At 43.8% G+C, this 19,996-nt stretch overlaps 1 protein-coding gene across 4 annotated transcripts in view; it reads right to left on the bottom strand.

Annotated features, from left to right (window-relative positions):
* Positions 1 to 19,996, bottom strand: part of ARHGEF4 (Rho guanine nucleotide exchange factor 4) — a 207,665-nt gene that overhangs the window by 10,114 nt on the left and 177,555 nt on the right. For all 4 annotated transcript variants that reach the window (XM_066620908.1, XM_066620909.1, XM_066620910.1 and 1 more), the window contains 6 exons: positions 15,099 to 15,278; positions 9,192 to 9,386; positions 7,750 to 7,929; positions 5,756 to 5,988; positions 4,821 to 4,950; positions 3,194 to 3,325 (listed from right to left, as the gene is read on the bottom strand). In XM_066620908.1, coding sequence (XP_066477005.1) covers positions 3,194 to 3,325; positions 4,821 to 4,950; positions 5,756 to 5,988; positions 7,750 to 7,929; positions 9,192 to 9,386; positions 15,099 to 15,278 — 1,050 coding nt within the window. The remainder of the gene's footprint in view (positions 1 to 3,193; positions 3,326 to 4,820; positions 4,951 to 5,755; positions 5,989 to 7,749; positions 7,930 to 9,191; positions 9,387 to 15,098; positions 15,279 to 19,996) is intronic.

The raw sequence follows: 19,996 nt of genomic DNA, 5'->3' as shown, positions 1-19,996 counted from the left end.
GGGGCAAGGAGCCATTAGTTGTTTTATTTTCTCTGTAAACCGCTTTGTGAACTTTTCGTTGAAAAGCGGTATATAAATAGTTAATAATAATAATAATAATAATAATAATAATAATAATAATAATAATAATAATAATAATAATAATAATATAGCTGCTGAGGAAGAGCAACTAGTGCTCAAAAAATGTGTTTTGCAGTCCTGCACCATCACAAGATTTTTTTGTTCATTTGTTATCATGGTGCTCTCTCAATGTCCATTTCTGACTCTCTCTCTTTCTCTGTGTGATCAGCATGGCTCCTTGGTCATGTTATTGAGATTATTAACAGTTATTATATGTTTTTCACATCATCACTGACTGTTTCTGTTGTGTCCTAATTCAGCTTTGATTCCTGGATAAAATGTGTCCAGGAACATATTCAGCATGTTGTCATAAAATTGCCCCATCTGGTCTAGTTGGTTGATTAAATTCAAATAGATTTCAGATAAGCAGCAGTTGTATAGTGCAACTGCTATACATGTTGTATAGTGCCACATCTCCTACCATGAGGGAAAAGATGGAAGCAATTTTGCAATTATGTAAGTCGTCTACTTTGTTGTGGCCACATTAACACTTTCTTCAGTTGCTTCTTGGAACTCTCCATGTCCCACAAGAATCTTGTGCTGCTCTGAAAAAATATTTACTCAGTTCAGCGAAAACACAATGTGCCAAAAGGATGCCTCCTCTCTGGAAACAATGTCAGGTATGGGTTTTCTGCTCTTAAAGTACTCTGTAGTATGCAGGATTTCCATGGCAACTGACAAGATCTGGTGCATACATTTGCATCAGTTCATATATCCCTGTGTAATACATCTTTCCAGTGAAACTTCAGCGAGATTCTATATTTTGCAAACACACAGGGGTCTTCAACATATTTCCCCAAAGCTTTGAAGAAAGCCATTGGGATGTGAAATCCTCCAAGTAGGGTGAAGAAATTATTGGATGAAACACTGTCAGCAATCCTATGTAGGTAGATCTGATCACAGTCAGCTGTAATGCAACATGCAATTTCAGCTGCTTCTGCGACTAGAGTCAAAAATGTTGGAGGGATGTTGATCCAAGGTAAGTACTATACCGATATCTATTTGTATAACAACATCAGCATTCATGGCACTTTGCAATGGAAGAAAAGACAGGTCCCTGGCCAAGAGGCTTACAATCTAAAATAGACCCAGAGTAAACAACAGAGGAAGAGAAGGGGTCTGGTGCCCAGGTCAGTGGGGAAAGAATAAGTGATAATTCCATGCATCCATAATTAGGCTAAGTTGCAGTAATGTAGAGAGACTATGGGGTAAATTTTCCACTGCAGCAGATGCCAGTGATTATTTTTTAATTCCATCCCAACCACATTGTTGTTTCTTTAACCTGAAATGCCAGCGATAACATCCAATGTATATCACAGATTCTTATGCATACATAATTTGCAGGAACAAAACTTCTTGAACCATGCTGGGGAAACAGAGTTTTGAAAAATGCATCCATTTGGGGGATGCCTCCCTAAATCATTGACAGATTATATTTTACATTAAGCAATATTTCCACACAAATTTGCTCTGGTTTTAATCATGTATTTACAATGAAAAAAGAAGGTATTTTGGGGTGGGGGCACTTTGAATGTGACTGATTTGGTCCAGCTGCACTAACTTTGTGTCAGATTTCATATATCATATACCAGGACATATTTCTACACAAAGTGGCAGAAGTTTCAACAACATGCCTTTTGACATCATTTGGAGGTGCGGGGTGGGGGGAGATCTGGGGTACTGTGTTGGCTAAACGCCCTCAAGGTGCTTCGTATAGCTTACATTCCACATATACATGTGCAAAACCCCACCAGTTGCAGAAATTATGTCACTTGTGAGGAAAGCAAACTCAGCATGTGTTCCTGGACTGTAAGTATTCATTGTAATTAGATTTAAGGCCACTGACTATTTTTTTAGGTTTATGCTCAGATATAAATTAGCTCCAGACAGGATATCACAGTTAATTGGAGGGGGAGTTGTATATTTTTAACCATTTATATCTTGCTTCTCAAAGTTTGTCCTCAAAGAAGGGCCACTGTTACCAAAAATGCATAAAATATTAAACTCATAAAAAAGAAAAGGGTATTAGCAATTATTAAAATTCCCCTCAGACTAGTGACTAGTCTTTTTCGGGTCCACAATGGTGTGGTGGGCTTGACCAGGGTGGAGTCATTAGCCCCACTGATGGTAAGACAGGTCTCACCATAGCTTTCCATAGCTTCCTTCCCACCCTTAAACAGAGTGCAGCAGTAATGTTTGAAACTGCTAGAATAATGAGTCTTTGAAGAACAGTTCAAAGAGGCAGGAGGTCATTAAGCCAGGGGGTGCTCACTAGTTATTTAATTACAATATTTGTACAATGTTATAAAAAAAATCCAATGGTGCTCAAAGCAGTTCTTAACCCCCGGGGCTTATTCTCACATGATACGCAGGGTGCACAGTGAATATGCTAACTGCATCAAGCTATTAATTTCTTCTTTTCAAGGGTTTGGTAGAAAACCTATGGAGAAACTTCTGTAAATGGCACTTAGCAGTGTACTGAACCAACATTCTACAGGCAGTCCAACAATATTGTTGCAAGGGTTGTGATGATGATTTTATTCCTTAATCCATCTCCTTGGGCTGACTTAGTATCATTTCCACTTTGATGTGCATCTTAATGATTAATATCAAAGTTTACCTATCAGCTGGAAACAAGAATTAGATCCCATCTATTTGTAAAACCTCAGAAACTGCACTGATGTTTAGAAAGAATGTGGGTGGCAATTCTGATAGTTTTAATTTGATCGCATTTTCAGCCGCCATCTTTTATCTTGCAAAAGCTAAACACATAATTTTCTTCCAGCACTGCAGGAGAGCAGTTCACAGCAGGGCTCCCTCGTTAACTGCCTTTGCGGAATGCATAGGAGGCCAGCAAGGAAGAAACTACAGCTGTGTAGGCACATTTGCAATCACATATCCCTTCCTTGATTTATATAGCGGTGTTTTAGAGCAATGCTGTTACCCTAACACATTTGGATGTTCTAGTGCCTGAGCACAAAATGTGGAAAAAAGCAGTCCACAAAGGTGATTTTGCGATTGTCTGAAGCATTGGTTGGTAGAAGCAGAGGTGGTACTGGCTTGCTTAGCTTACCTTCTTGCAGCAGACAAGCTGATGATCAAACAGGAAGAACATTCTTTGATGGCTCTTGGCTTGAGGCTGGGAAATCTTGGTTAATTCTCCAGAGTAGATGAGTTCAGAACTCTTGACAAGGACATCTTCACCCTGTCACCCACAACACAATGGACGTGTCAGTTTCTACTCCGCAAAGAAGACTGCAAGCAATCTCTGGCTACCAAGGGACTCTCTAGGGCCAAGACGGGTTTTTAACCAGTCCCCTAGCCTTGCACCTTCAGATGTTTCCCTATTAAAATTCAACACGCACACTATCTTACTTGCATTCTCCCAGTGTTAAAGTCTCCTTCTAGGAGGTGTGGGGGCTACGCTTCCACCTGTTTCATAGAAGAGGAAGAGGCTTTCTTGGACTATCTAGCAATCCTTTACTCAGGAGTCTCGCTAGAGCCCTCAGCCTTCTGCCCAACTGCTCTGCATTTATGGACTTCTGAAGCCCTCACAGCAAGCCTTCTCGGCTCCATTCCCTCCCTCTCTCCCCATAGGGCCTGGAACAATTGTCTCTGCTACCATGACAATGAAACTCTGATTTGAACATTCATGCACTGCTTGGACTCCCAAGAGGTTTCCATTGCCAGCCAATCCTGAGGCCAAGAAGGTGAGACTGCTGGGGACATCTCATAGCATCCCTGTGAGTTCACTGCAGTATCTCAGGGTACCATGGCACACAGTTTGGGAACCACTGGTGTATTCTGTTGTGTTAACTATTTTGATGGCTTTTAAACAAACTGTATGCTGCTTTGGGTTTTTTCTAAAAAAAAAATCCTAATTTAAAACATCCTCAATGAATAAATATAATCCAGTGATCTAAAGTTCTGACAGCATAAACAGGAATGGAGCCTATTTTCATCAAGGCCATTTTAAAACAAAACTAGATGGATTCACTGCAGTGTACTTGTACTTCTAGGTATAGATAGTTTCAGAAGAAAAGCTTTCCCCTCAGTCCTAATTCATTTCAGATAAGTTTATGCTATGTAAGCGTAGATAGCACTGTAAGATAAGATAGCAGCTTCAGAGTTTAATTGTCTCTTTGACCAAATAAATAACAGTGTCCACTATCGGATACTTGCAAGCTCTTCAGCTAATAAACAAGGTTAGTAATATTATTATTTCAATAATCAGCATGCATAGGAAGTACAGTATAAGATAAATAAAATCCAGGTAGATCTGAAGGTATACAAAGAGCTGTGTGGGGAGCTTGTGGATGCTATAATTCTCTCCATAGGCACAACAGTTCATAGGGTCAGCAAGGGGCCACAATAGTTTGCAGGTCTAGGACAGCAATTGCAGCAGGTGCTACCATCAGCAACAGTGTATCAGCCTCCACTCCAGCATATGTGTGTGTGGTGTAGAAGGATGTACCTTCATCACAGTAGCTGGCTGAAAGGGATGGGGGACAGGCAAAACACTGTATATGAGATACTCAGTGCAGGAGTAGGCTGTGTGTGAGTGAATGAAGAAGGAAATTACTTGCCCAGTTGTGGAGCTAAATATTAAAAAAAAAAAAAACAACTTGGGTGTCACTTTGCAACATGTTTGCGTCTGAAGCACCATTTCTTTCATGTTGGGACACTTGGGGTCCTTTTACCTCCCAGTCCTCTATAGAACTCTGCCACTGAGCAATTTTGTCGATGTTTTCCAAGCGCCTCTTCCTCTCATTGATGAGCCGTGCAACGTTCTTCATGGCATTTAAGGCCGCCTCCACATCTTTGAAGTCCCTAGGGTTGAAACAGAAGCATCAACGTCAAGCAGCCCAAAGGCACAGGGGCTGGGCCTCTATTTCAGAGCACGAGAGGCTGGTAATCAAATTGCAAGGCAAAATAAATAAAAATAAAATTCTGGGGATCTAACCCAGGCTGGAAATACCTCTGATGCAACCACTCAGGTTTGAATGGTTTCTGCCAGCTGTGCTATGGGGATAATATGGGAGGGCTGCAACACACCATATTTCACCTGTGCTTGAGAAACGCTTCAGCAGTACAAGTCACAGTGAGGGAACTTTTCTGTATAGCTCTGCACCCCACTGCAGATCAACAGCATCACTAGTAACTGTTATGACTATACTTTAATGCTCCATCTGGAAGTGATGTTCACCTGCGATCCTTCCACATCACACTGCTCCTGCTGTGAGAGGCATATCATACCTCATCACCCTTTCTTGTACTTTGTTCAAAGCACAGACTCAGTCTTTAAATATCTGGCACAAGGAGCTTCCATAATAAGCATCAATGACTGAGTTTTCTATTTTTGGTTTTGGCCTTTATTGTCTCTGCCACATCAATGAAAATAAAACCCCATGGATGGACATTTCTGCAAAAGCTTTCCTGCTAGAGTTTTTACCAGTTTTCCTAGGGGGGGAAAAGCTGCCCGTTTGTGTACTGAAAAATCAACTGGGGCAAGGCTCCCTCTATCCTAAGACCTAAGAGAGAAGATTTTACAAAACCAAGAAGGAGCAAATGAGGACAAATGCATCTATGTCATGGTATCCCCTCTCCTCCATTTCTTAATCTTAACCGTCTTTACCTGTGTTGTGGGTTGGTGTATTTCAGCAATTCTGCAAGCTGCAGTGGGTACTTGCAAATTTTCTGCACTGGAGTCAGGAGGAAGCCATCCAAAGAGATGTCAATCATCTTCTGAAGCAGGCGGCAGGCCTCAAAGAAATATACGTACTTGCTTACTTTGGTGAGTCGAGAAAGCTCCATGCAGGCATTGGGGTGGTTGTTGCAGTACTCAGAGTAGATCTGGAACTCATTTTGCTGAATTAGAAACCAAAAGATCTTATTACTAAAGCCTATTCATTGGACAAATAAAAACAGATAGGATCTCTGCTTCCAGTGAGTCCCTGCTTTAAAGAGAATCAATACCTTTGCTAGACAAAAAGATAAGTAAATAAAGGAAAATGAAGAAAGGGAGCAAAACTGTTTCTAAAAGCACAAAAAGAGCAATTACAGAGATGAAATTATACTGAAGTATTAAGAAGAGCTTAGACTAGGTACTTCAGATGTTCAAAGGCAGAATACACTGAACTATTGCAACATGCTCAATACATCTGGTGGGCCACTCTGAGATGCTGGAAGCTGGACTAGATGGCCTTTGGCCTGATCCAGCAGGGCTCTTCTTATGTTCTTATGATGTCCTTGAATAGAGTTTGGAAACGAGCAGCGAATTCCAAATTTATGTTGCAAGGCTGCTATTGGGAACTGTTATCCAGATCATGTCTCTCTGGTTCTATCTCATCCATGCTTGATTTGTTTCCCTGTCCAATTCAAGGTGCTGTTATCACCTTTGAAGCCTTAAGTGGCTTGAGTCCAGGGTATCTAAAATGTTACCTCTCTCCATTAGACTCTATCTCCATTAGACTCTGTTAGAGGTAATTGAGGGAGGCTTTGCTTCATATTCACTGATGAAGGTGTGGTTGTTGAATACTCAGGGTAGAGACTTTTTTTTAACTGCTGATTTTTTGTTTTAATTCTTTTGATTTTTTTGTAGTTTCTTGTAGTGAGCTATGTCAGGTACCCTTTTGGGGGGCAGAAATTCAGCATGTACATTTGTAAATAAACAAATAAGGAAAGATGGCGAACCAATTCACATAAACTAAAATTACCAAAGAGCACAAAATTGAACTTTCAGTGCTCCAGTGCTGACACAGTGGTTGAGCCAGGGGCTCTTATTGTACAGAGATGCACCATCTGCCTTATCACGGAAAAGGACGAGAGGTCATAGACTGCTGACAGCTCAGCATCTTAGCTGATAAAAGATACGTGGTTCAAATGCAGCGTTAAAGAGCTCGGCTTTCCTAGTAAGGAGGGTTCACATATGTGGGTTTCTTCACCTGACTCTGCAATGCCTGTTAGAAATAAGATGCTCCTTTACAATGCCAGCACTGAGTTGCTGGGGGCTCGGAGGTCAGTACCTATACTGCCTCCCCACCCCAAAGCACTCTTTGCTTGTTTCCTGATGGTATATTGCGCTGTACTAATGCCACCAGTTCTGAGTACTTAGGACCTGGGCCATCAGCAAGTGACCAACATCTGACATCATTCCTGATGCTTTACCTGTGGAGGGCAAGCTGGTGTTTGAACCCTGTCAACTAATATGGTCATTTTGGGTCGGGTTTCTGCTATGACTGATTACTGCTCATCTCTTAGAGCACAAAAATATATTTTTATCAGTGCGGTCTTCCAGGCCAGCACACCTGGCTGTACACCCAGGCAGGTGAAGAGCCAGACCTATCACTAAGGCTGCCCATCACATGTAGGTAAGTGTAGATGGGCATGCATTTCCTAAAATTCACCTGCAAGGTCATACCACTGCAGAAGAGATGAGTGCATCAGTAGCTTTTGTAAAGACTTCAGTTTCCCTATTTGAACAAGGAAAACTGATTGCAGTAATAAGATCTACTTTTTAACATACCAAATTTTTTTTTCCAGCAGTGAAAAGATCACAACCACCAAACCACCAGCCTCTGCCTGCACCTGGGTAGTCACCTGCCTGTATATGTACACCTGCCCACTTACGTATTCCAAGAAGCAAGAGCCAACTTCACTCAGGTGTGGGTAATCTTTGTTGAACTGCTTTTCCAGTGCTTTAACAAATTTCTTCTGGCACTTGTAGATATCCTCAATATTCCCAAAGATTGTCTTCAGCTGCTCCTCTGTGAACATGTCGGCTCGTTTGCGGCACTGTTTTATATAACCCTGGAGAGGAGTAACATTTTATAGGCAAGTGACTAGGGGGATGAGATACAAAAGAACCGCAGCCCACCTCACGAATTGGTGATATGGCTAAGCACAGGGTCAGTGTCAGGTTGCACTAGGCCCTGAGGCAATGGTGAGATCACACACACACACACACACACACACGGGGCCTACATACTGCAAGTTTTCTAGTCTGACTGGTGGGTGGCTGAGTGCTTAGAAAGTTGTCTGGGAGATTACAGGTAAACAGGCCGATGATGTGCCCGTCAGAATCTCAACTTTTGGGGCCACTTCCTCTCCTTCCCCACTTGCCGATCAGGCTTGCTCTCAGGGCCCCCTAAACCATAGGAACAAGGACACTGGCTGTTGTACAAGCCGCAGCAACCTAGAATTGTTCATAGGAAAATAAAGAATTGCAGGGAGACTCTGTATTTGCTTATAGATTGCTCTAAGTAGACATGGTTTGCTCATCAACTGCAGAGGCAGGATCCTTCCTTGCGTGGATGCCAGCCACAGGTCTGTGTGCCCCACAAGAGATACTGCCCCTGGTTAAAGAGATTAGTGGAGCTAACCAGCAAAGAGAGATTGTGGGCATGCAATGAAATCACTGATTACCATGGAATTTCAATTTCTGCAGTTTAGAGCTGAAGCGACCTGAGCAAAGGCTAAGAGCTCCTCTGTGAAAAACTCCAAAACCAGGAGCAAGACATAGTAGAATTCTCCATGGATGTAAAGCTAAACAGCTTCTGTAGACCCGGAGGCCACATTAGAACACTTTAGATCTGTAAGGCTCTCAGAAAGATGACAAAAGATATTCCATGAACATTTTATTTTCGTATTTATTTAAGCGTATTTCGTATTTATTTAAGCGTATCTTAAATAAAAAAATTTCTTATGTGGTGACCCCTACACCCTGAATCATAAGCTAATCTAAAACTATACTTTAGAGCTCTATGGGAAAACTAACTCCATCAACAGAAATAGAAATGACTGCACATGTATGGTCACTTCATAGAGGCTCATGGAGGGAATATACTCATTGCTTATATCAGAACAAAGCCATCCATACTGAAGAAGTATATTAACAATGGTGTGTTGAACTCAACAACTTGTCAGTGAAGAGTTCAAAGGTTTTGAAGACTTTTTATAGAATTCCATGTCCTAGACATTATTGTTCCTTCTAAATTCCACCTCTGACATTTTTGGCCCAGATGCTTTTGCTGTTTTGTGTAGCACACATGCTGTCTTCATGCCTTCCTTACCTCACAGATGTCCTTCAGGTGTTTGATGTAATCTCTCTCTGTGCTTAGGATCTCATTGATAACATTGGTCCTCATTTGATCTTTAGTTGTTTGCCCCACCCCAAAACGGTGGGCTGCATTTCTCGAGTCTTCCTCCCTGCCATCCTCTAACTTCAAAGAATAGTCGTCCATTGGTTCATCCTGGTTCACACGGAGCTGTGTCAAACACAGAGAAATACCCATGATATAATTCCTTCTTGACTCCCTGCTTTGTATACTAACTAGTGTTGTTTGGTCCATAGAGAAAGGAACCCATGACAAAGCAGCACTTTATTCCCACCTTCCCCCACCACCTAAACTCTACTTCCACTGTCACTGTCAAGAGCCTACATTCATAATTTAATGACAATTTCAGAATATGGGTGCCATTTATGGTAACAGTTACAGTAACCACCAGAATTAAGCATAGGCAGAACTAAACTGACAGCTCAATCCTATTGGGCCACTGCTGTTCCAGTGGTGCAGCATGCATTATGCCTGTTGCCAATGGAGACATGCCATTCAGCGCAGTCAGGACACCACCACAAGTGGGCTGCCAATAACCCCCAGTACCAGGGATGGAGTTTGGGGCAGGGAGGGGGCAGATCAAGGCTGGGAAGGAGGTGGCATTAGCAGTAGCAGTGCTGCTGATATCCTATTCCCCCCCTTCTTGGCCTTGATCTGCCCCCTCCCTGCCCCAATCTCCATCCCAGCAAAGTGCGCCAGCAAACTTGTGCCAGCAAAGTGCTCATCAGCAGTTGTTGGGGCAGGCAAGGGCATCTGACAATATGGCATTTGCCAGAAGTGTAACTAGATGGCATTGTGTTTGGGATGGCCTATGCAGTATTAGCAAATAAGAACACCCCACCTCCTCTGGGTAGGAGGTCTGGTCTAGAGGGTAGAGCATCCGTTAGCCTGAAGATAATATCCAAATGTAGCCAGTTCGAGGGCACTCGCAGCTCCATGAGGGAGCTTGAGGGATTAATACCCTAAATACCCTTGAGGGATTTAGAAATGCCTGCCTATGTAAACCGCCTTGAATTAAAGTCCGAGGAGAAATCTGACGACCAAGAAAGGCAGTATAAATACCTGTATTATTAATATTATTCCTCAGAACTGAAAAGGATCTGCAAGATCACTGTCCAACCCCCTGATAATTACAGGAGGTTCCTAAGAGACGGCTATTCAGTCGCTGCTTAAAGACTTCCAGTGATGGAGAGTCTATCACTTTCCAAGGAAGACTGTTCCACTTACCATCAGGAAATCCTTCCTAAAGTTTAACTGAAATATCCTTTGTTGTAATTTAAATCCACTTGTCTGGATCCTACCCTGCAACTGAGAACAAATGTGCACCATCTTCCACATGACAGCTTCTCAGGTTCAATCTCTCGAGGACCCAGCAGCAGCCGGATGCAGAACCACAGCAGAGAGGCTCAGACTGCAGGCAGTAGCTGGCAAACTCAATGAGTTCTCCTTGCATCATGGCTCCTTCTCCCCACCAGTCTTTGCTCTGGACAAAGTCTAGCTCTTACTGAAGTGAAGCAGAAGTAGTACACGTAGGGAAGAAAGAGGGATTTTTCACTCTAGTGGCTGTTGGCAGAGGGGACGCTGGTCCTGACCTACAGGGCCCCACTCTTAACCAGGTTGATATTGCTTGGTTCTGTACAAATCAACCTATCCGTTCCTGATTGGAAGGATCTTGGAGAGTCAGTTTTAGTAACATTAAAAAGTGGAGAACACTTGGAAATAGTCCTCCCACACAAGTGTTCTCTGCTTTCACAAATATCTGCAAATCCCAAATTGAAACAAGCTAAGGCAGTGGTTCTCAAACTCTCTGGGAGAGTATGAGAGCCACTAAGTACTTGCGTGGGCGGGGGGGAGGCAGCAGGGCAGGGGGAAGGCAGCAGCGCGACCCCCAGGATCACGCCACCCAGGGGGGCTGCAAGGGCTTGGGTGCACTTACCCAAGCCTCATGCAGCCTCCCCAGGCTGCAGGGAGCCCTGCTGCAGGTCATGCCGGGCTCCCCGCAGCCTGGGGAGGCTGCAGGAGGCTTGGGTAAGTGCACCCAAGCCCCTGCAGCCCCCCTGGGCGGCGCGATCCTGGGGATTGCGCCGCTGCCTCCTCCCTGCCTCCAGGCTGCCCCCGCCCCTTAAGGTCGCAGAGGCTGGGGCGTCGTGACACCCCAGTTTGAAAAGCCCTGATCTAGGAGAATAGGTTCATCTCTCAGGATGTGTGTACTTCAGGGCACAGATGCCAACAGTGGATGACAACCCTTCCTTGGCTTGGGTTGCCCTCACACCAATCTCTTTCTGAGCAGCAGCTTCCCCCAAATATGGAGGAGCCTGGTTGGAAGGAAGCAAGATTGGGGTGCTTCAGCCCTAATTGATTTTGAAATTGAACAAGTGGGTACATGATGCAATAAAAATGGGGAAATTGACTAAGCATGGAGGAAAGCCCTTGCAGCCTATCAACTCCTGAAAGTCTGAACTAGATCAAGAGAACTACTGCGGCTTCAGAATGGATAGATTCTGATAGTAAACATGAACAATGTGACAGTATTGATCAGCTCTTAACCATTCCTTTGAATTTGTATCAACTGAGGAAGGATAAATAGGTTTAGTGAATGGTGAATCAATTTCACAACTAGTTCTGAGGATTAAAGAGCTAGCCCATGGGTACAGGTGCATTGGGATGAATTTCCCCTTGTGTCGTGAATGAACACTCAGGCAGTTCTGCACACAACTTCCCACTCTTGGCAATCAAGGTGACTGGATAATTTCAAAGGTGGTCTTGTTCCCAGAAATCTAAATATTATTTCCATTAAGACATTTTAAAGGAAAGTGAGATAGGTGATACATTCACTGGCAAAGCTGGGTGATGCATAAAAGCTTAAGGTTCATCAGAACAATCTTCGGGAAAGGCCACAAGATGGCAGCAGAACAAGAATTAAGCTCCCCAAGATTTTGACATGAGGGTTTTTTAATCAGGTACTTGGAGTCTAAATTCCCAGCCTTTTCACTCCTGAGAAATCTTCAGCACACTGCCTTCACATTCACACTCTCAGTTTTGCCACAGGTGGATCACCAACAGCCTTGAGAACAGTACAATTTGCCAGACATATTTCTCCTTCAGTCATTTTTAGTCTCTACGCAATTAAATATATTCTTTAATCAGCACACTCCACTTCTGTCAAGCATGCAATCTGCATACAACAGCTTATAGAATAGGAAAACTGATAGTCTTACCTAGAAATGACTGGCTTCCTGATTTTAAATGAGTAGCCTCATGAAATCTTTCTACAGCACTCCAAAAATCACCTCTAAGACTTCAATGCAATGTCAGTTTATGACAGGGGTGTTCACACTTTTTTGGCTGGAGAGCTACTTTGAAACCCAGCAAGGCCTGGAGATCTACCAGAGTTTTTTTTACAATGCTCGCGCCATCATAACATATAACATTTATGTGTACAATGTATGTTGGTGTACCTTGAGCCCCACTGAGTATAACAGGGCTTACTCCTGAGTAGACATGCCTAGGATTAGGCTGTGAGGCTGCAATCCTAGCCACACTTACCTGGGAGTAAGCCCCATTGAGTACAATGGGCCTTACTCCCGGCGTTTCCTCCCAGAGGCACCTGAAGGGAGGGTCAGCACTCCGCAATCTACTCATTTTGCCTCGCGATCTACCAGTAGATCGCGATCCACCTATTGAGCAGCCCTGGTTTATGACATCATGCTGGCAAAGTAAAAGGTATGACACCCTTCTAAGGGTTTATTTAGTGGTCTAACACCGCTTCTCAAACTTTTTACCGCTGCAACTTGCTCATCAGCTGCGGTGCCCACATTGCGCCTCAGAATGCCTTGTGGCTTCCGGGTCACACCCCAGAATGCAGTGCCACAAGACATTCAGGGACATGACGTGGCCAGTGAAGTGGGTTGCCTGCCAGTGCTACCAGGAAGTTATAAGGCATGATCCAGAACGCCTTGCAGCTTCCAAGCTGCACTAGTCCCGTGACCCACCAAAAAATGGGTCGCAACCCACTTGGGGATCACAACCCACAGAACACTGGTCTAACACATATAGGACTTGGGTAGAGGTGCAATTCATCTTTTATCCAGGAGAAAATACCCAGGATATGATATGCACTGCATAGACGAATTCAGCAGTGATTCTAAAGACTCAACTTGTCTAGTATCCACAGTGGCCAACTAGATGCATCTAGGAAGCCATAAGCAGGGCACAAAGGCAAATAGAGTCTTTGCCCACTGTTACCCACTGATGCTCCTCGTAGCTGTCCTCCATGAGCTTGTCTACCCTACAATCATCCAAGCTAACAGCCTTCACCACATTATGCTAATTTGAGGCTAAATAGGGTGTGTGTTACATCAAGGATGTCAAATCAGGTGTAGTTTTGTCCTAATCCTAACAAATTGTCATAACCCAGACAAATTCCTAAAGCTATCAAAACACACAAAAAATGGAGCTCCTGCTAATAGGTTTTGCTCACAACTTCAACTCAAACAACAGAAGAATACCTTCTTATTTTACACAGCACCTATTTTCTCTTAGGAAGTGCAATGGAAATGGGCAAGAAGCCTTGGGGAGATAGGGTGTGGTGTCAACCATGGCCTCTTGCTCTGGCAGGCAAGTATGGGGTTAACACCAGGACCTCAGACTGCAGTGAGTGTGCTGCAGCCACTTGGAGGCAAAAAAGCCCACAGGAATAAAAGCAGCAGCTGGAGAAAGAAAAAGGGTGTGGTGTAGAAGGAAGGAAGTTGGAGAGACTGAGGCTGCAAAGCTATCCACACTTACCTAGGAGTAAACCCCATTGACTATAATGCGACTTCTAAGTAGACATGCATAGGATTGGGCTCTGAGAGAGCAAAAGGAAGGAGCTTGAAGGAGAGAGGACTGACTGATGGACTACAGGACCTGCTGACTGACCAACAGACTAACTAACTGACTAGTGAATGAACGGACAGGCGAACAGACTACTGAGGATTGCTAGAATGGGGACTGCTGGAGATGCTGGAGACTGTTGTGTGGATGCCACTCCCAAGACCTGCTGAGAAACAAGGTGTTGCTGCAGTGGCTGGAGAAGCTGCTGGCAGGAAAGGAAAGAGAACCTCTGCAGGTTGAACAGGCGAGCTACCCTGGTGGAGGGGTCCAGCAGTGCAGAACTAGGGCCATTGGAGAAAGAAAGGGGAACTAATTAGCTTAGAATTGGGCGTAAGTACTCTATAGAAACTTGGAATGGGAATTTGGCAAAACAGGAATCATAATAATTAAAAAAATTATAATGATCATGATGAGGCTGCAGCTCTGCTGAATTAATAGAAATGGTTCCAGAGTCCTTGATTTAAAACTGGAAGCATGGCTCAATGCTACATTAAGAGCAATGTCGGCTTCTCATCAGATACGCTAGGTTGTCATAGTCTCCTTTGTATCGCTATACCTCCAACCCAAAGAATGATTTTCCTTTCAAGCCCACATAAAAACATAAGCTGCAGCTTCTGCTTATCCCTCCACTTTCCTTGATAACAAGCTGCCCCTTCACTCCTTGCTCCCACTAAAGTAAAGAAATGGAAATGTGAACAATGTTTTGTCTTGCCAATCTCTCCAACGCAGTCACTGACTCAGGCGAAGGGGAAAGACAGCCTGCGCAGGCTACATGACTCCAGTTCACATCCAGTGCCCACCAAAGAGGAAGTGAGGGCGCAGTAACACTTCATCTTCCCACTTACCTAGTCACTGCTACAGATTGCAGAAAATGTTTTTTAAATGTGTTCATTGCTGGCAGCCAGCAGTTGCTGGAACTTTGGAGCATTTCTCATCCCGTAGCAGAGCTGGATGTTAACAAAGTTTTTAAAACGATACATAGGATCTTACCCGTACGAAACTGGCTGGGAACCAGCCCTCGCTGTCCATGATCCTGCCCCACCACCACTCCTTGTTAGTAGCATCCATTACTTCAATGACGTCCCCAGCCTTGAACCCCAGCTCTTGGTCATCCATGGTGACATGATCCCAGAGGGCTTCTGCATAGACCACACCACCATCACTGATGAGCTGGAACACAACAAACAGACATGTTCACATTTTCACAGACTGACCTTTGTCTAGCTAGCATGGCTACTATGTCCATCTTCTGTCCTCCAAGTAGAATCCTGGAGAAGGAAGGCATGATAATCAAATCAGTCACAAAATACTGGTGAAAGTCCAGGTCTTCAGGACATCCAGAGACCCAAACTGGGAGTTTCAGTAAGTGGAAGGAGTGTGGGAGATAGAAAAGATTACAATCATGGACTGGTGTACCCACGTGTCACTAGTGGGTACACTCCACTGAAGAGATGACCGAAGGAGATTGCTTTGATATCTAATAACTTCTTTAGATCAATTCAAGTGTGATTTTCAAACAATGTGAGGACTAGTCTCATATACCTTATGTTCTAGCGTGCAACTGTAATTACAAACAGGAGTGTGTGTGTGTGTCTGCACATGCATACATATGTGTGCAATCAAGCACATCTATCTAGTCACCCTCATTCATTTCTACTGGGTTTTTACAACAAAAACTGGGGTCTATCACAAATGTGGGAAATGGATTCTTATTTAGGGATTTTGTCCCTTTCCCTGCTCTGTGGGTCATCCAGAGAGAATCTGTGTGCTGCAATTGCAAATGCAGGAGGAATTAATATGCAAGTTAGAACATGAATTGGATTTCAGAGTTACAAAATTTGACAAGGTGCCCACCTGACAAGGCACAACCCTATCCTTCTATATGCCTCATTTATCTTTATAACAAGCAATTACCATCATTAGTCCTGTTGATATTCTTTCCCCATATCTACCTGGTTACTCATTCATAACATCACAGACTCTCTTATTAATTCCCTCTGCTTTCCCTTCTGTATAATCATACTCCCTGGGGCACAAGTCACAACTGAAAAGTTACTAGTGGTTCTGTCCCAACTTCAGATTTCCATTGCAGACACTGTTCACTCTCAACCCAATCCCAATCTTCATTGCCACGTTGCTATGCACTTAAATGCTTCCACAAAGAGCTCCCCAAATGGATTTGAACAGCACGTAAGGAATTGGAGCCACATAAGCAGGTAGGCAATATCACCCTGCCTGAAGAGTCATCTTAACTTTGAAATGCAGATAAGCTTTTTCGCCAAGCATGGAGGTGGAGGCTGGCAATTAATCAGCGGAGTTGATGTTGCCATTTGCTCAGCTTCATTCTCACGGTTCACTTAGCAAGGGTAATAGGAATGTGCTGCAGAAAGCCTGCCTTCCTTCACAATCACACTGCTAGGCAGTCTGCTAATTAAATCTTTGAGACGAGCAGAATCTGAGAAGCCTCGTAAGACACAGATGGAGTTTAGAAAACCTTTTAAAAAAGTTGCACATTTTCAAGTAATGGCAGAAGACAGAGATAAAGTATACATGAGGCAGAGCTAGTATTTATTCAATAATGAACCAGCAATGTATGCAGCATGGTGTATAAATTAAAACAAATATGGTACCCTAACACATTCCAAAAGCCTTTCAAGCAGTTAGTTTCTTTGTGCAGGGAACATTCAGCTTATTTCCTGGAAACCCAAACAGGAAGCTGTTTTCCCCCAGCTCCAGTTGAAGGGGGAAGGCAAGGGACATCATACCTTCCCTATACAAAATGGAATTCATAACCTGAACTGCTGCTACAACTAGTATTTCCAGTGCATATGATATGAATCTTTACCAAGAGAACATTTAAGTCCTTTATTACAATGGCCTCTAAAAAAAACTGAAGATCTTCAGATCATTTTCACCACTTAGTTGAATACTCCCTGGCAGATTAATGCAGAAGCAGTCTGGGAACACCAGTCTCAGCATCTGTCTGGTGTAAGCATTTGCAGTGAGTTTATTACTGCCCTCGACCCTCTTTCTGGCTCATATTTTCTCATACTCAAGCCGTAATTTTGTGTTGCTGCAGTTGTGCATACTATGCATACTGTTTTAGGGATTGTCATGGAAACCCCCTCCCCAGCTAGGCATCAGTGGTAAAAAGAAACATATGCCCACGCAACATCACTTCCCCTATTTGAAAATTCTCTTTAACACATTGGCGTCGCTAGGGGGGTGCAGGGGGTGCGGGCCGCACCGGGGGGGTGACACGCTAAAATCGCACTGTTAGTGGCTACCAAGTCATGCCATAAACCGTTGGATGCGGAATGTCCAGTGGAACACAATGCAAAATAACCCGTTGAGATCGCTCCTTTCCTTCAAACGTTATGGCCAAAAAAATGGAAGAAAAAAATGTATGGAGCCCTATGGAAAGTGAAAGTGAGCCGTATCGCGCAATTACTTGTGAGTAGGGAACATTCCTTAGTGCATTGGAAAGGGCAGGCTGAGAGGAATCCAATAACACCTGAATGGTCCCGATCCAGTAAATGCAGCCCCCAAAAAACACCTGAGAAGGAGGTCCCTATTCAGCCCTATGGAAAGCAAGCAAAACCACGTGGCCACATTTACTCGCAAGTAGGCACACTTGCCTTAAGTTCGTCGAAAAGAGCAGGCTGAGAGGACTCCAACTCAGAATGGTCCTGATCCAATGAATGCAGCCCCCCAAAACACCCAAGGAGGAGGTCCCTCCCCCCAGCTGCAAGTGTATGGAGCCCTATGGGAAGCGAAGCAGCCTCACTGTCGCGTTTACTTGCGAGTAGGCAGACGTGCCTTGGCTGGTGGTCAGGCCAGGCAAAGGGGAATGTGAGGACACCAGAATGGTCCTGATCCGATGGGACTGGAGCGCAACAAAAGCCCCAGAAGCCAGCCTCCCCCCCCCCACTAGAAAGGACCAACAAAGAGGCTTGAACTGGTAAGAGGAATGTTTTCTATTTTGCACTTGCAGTTTCCCTCACAGCCCAATCCTACCCACACTTTCCTGGGAGCAAGCCCAACTGACTCTAATGGGACTTACTTCTGAGTAGACATGCATAGAATTGGGCTCTAAGGCTGGACCCCACTTTCCTGGGAGTAAGCCCCATTAAGTCTAATGGGACTTACTTCTGAGTAGACAGGCATAGGATTGGGCTCTCAGACTTGTAAAACCAGGTGGGTCTTTGTATTGATGTGCTTGAAATAGAAGGACTTTAAACTGGGCACTGGGGAGGGCTGAAGATTTCACTGATTCTTTTGGGGGGGGTTATTGCAGGCAGACTACAGAGAAAACTCACTTGGTGGAACAGGGCTGGCTCCCCCTTATTTAATTATTTCTTTCATTTTAATTTAACTATTTATAATTATTTATTTAAATTTGCTTGATGATGTCACTTCTGGCCATGACGTCACTTCCAATGGGTCCTGGACAGATTGTCATTCTAAAAAGTGGGTCCCAGTGCTAAATGTTTGAGAACTGCTGCAATAAGGTGTTAGTTAGTTGACACGTGTGTGTGTGTGTGTGTGTGTGTGTGTGTGTGTGTGATCCTACAAGTTTTCAAAATCACTAAAATCAGAGTCTGGAGGAATAATACCATCATGTTATATAATCAATCAATGCGTAATTTCATGCAGAATGCAATGAAACAAACCACATTGAAATATCTCTGTTCTATCAAAAGGTACTGCCAAAAAACCAGTGGGGGCAGGGTGATGGTACATCACCACGCCCACCACCTGGGCTGTTGCCCCGCCCACTGCATGGGGTGATGCGCAGGCCTCCCACTGGGTGACGCGAATCCTAGTGACGCCACTGCTTTAACATAAGGGTGAATGTTCCATGGTGTGATATACCAGCGGAAGTTTGTATATATATATTTTTTAATTAAAAGAATGGTAATAAGCTGGCAAACACTATGAGGGCTGCATCCTGTGAGGAATCATTTCATGAGCCTTTCCCTCTGCTTCTTTTTTGGTTTAAGGACACAGGTGCCCTTTCTCCAGTAATGGGGCTTGTCTGCTGCCTAGAAAAAGGCTATCAACGATGCAAATACATCTTCCTCCAAAAAACTTGGGGTGGCAAAATATGACTCCTCTCTTGGTTATCCTCAGAATATCCCTACATGCAGTGAGGCTGAGAGGTAGTGAAGTAGGTCACCCAAAGAACATTCTGGCTGAGCAGGGATTCATTCTCCCATGTTACCACCCAACAATCAATCTACTACATCATACTGGCTCTTGACAAAATTTCAGGGAGTAAAATTCGGATCTAGCCTTTCCCTTGACATCTCATTTTCTATGTGCAAGGCAGTTGTGTGAGCAGCTATCTTCAGTATGAACTTATACAACCCACATAGGACTACTATTTTAGTGTCAGCAAAGGCCTACCTATTATGGCCTACGACAAAATTAACTGTGCATGCTGCTCTCTTATAATTTATACAAGAATGGAAACCAGATTGCCTAGAATCTAAAGGACAGAAACTGTATAAAACTGGTCCTCTTTTCAACCCTTGTGCCATTCCTCACTGTTTGCCATTATTATTTGCCATGACATATGTGAAGAGATGGAGGAGAACCTTCTGCTCATTCATGCCAGATTTTCAATTGGCTAGGAATATGCCTGCAGTCCAAGCGCAACATGTATAGCTGATGCTAAATATTGACTGTGCCGCAGGTGCTCCAGGAGCTTATTAACATTTTTACACAGCAGCAGCAGGAGTTAACTATCTGCAGCACCATCTTGCTGCAATTTGTTTGCTACTCCTTTAAAAATATAGCTGAAGCTGCACAGAGCTCCTTGTATGTATGTCAGAAAGTGTATACCGAAAAAGATATAGCTAAATATCAGTAAAACTGCATCAATG

The sequence above is a fragment of the Tiliqua scincoides genome, chromosome 3 (assembly GCF_035046505.1).
Source record: "Tiliqua scincoides isolate rTilSci1 chromosome 3, rTilSci1.hap2, whole genome shotgun sequence".
Classification (NCBI taxonomy): domain Eukaryota; kingdom Metazoa; phylum Chordata; class Lepidosauria; order Squamata; family Scincidae; genus Tiliqua; species Tiliqua scincoides.
The sequence above is the reverse complement of the archived record's forward strand: the minus strand, read 5'-3'. Positions and strand labels throughout refer to the sequence as shown.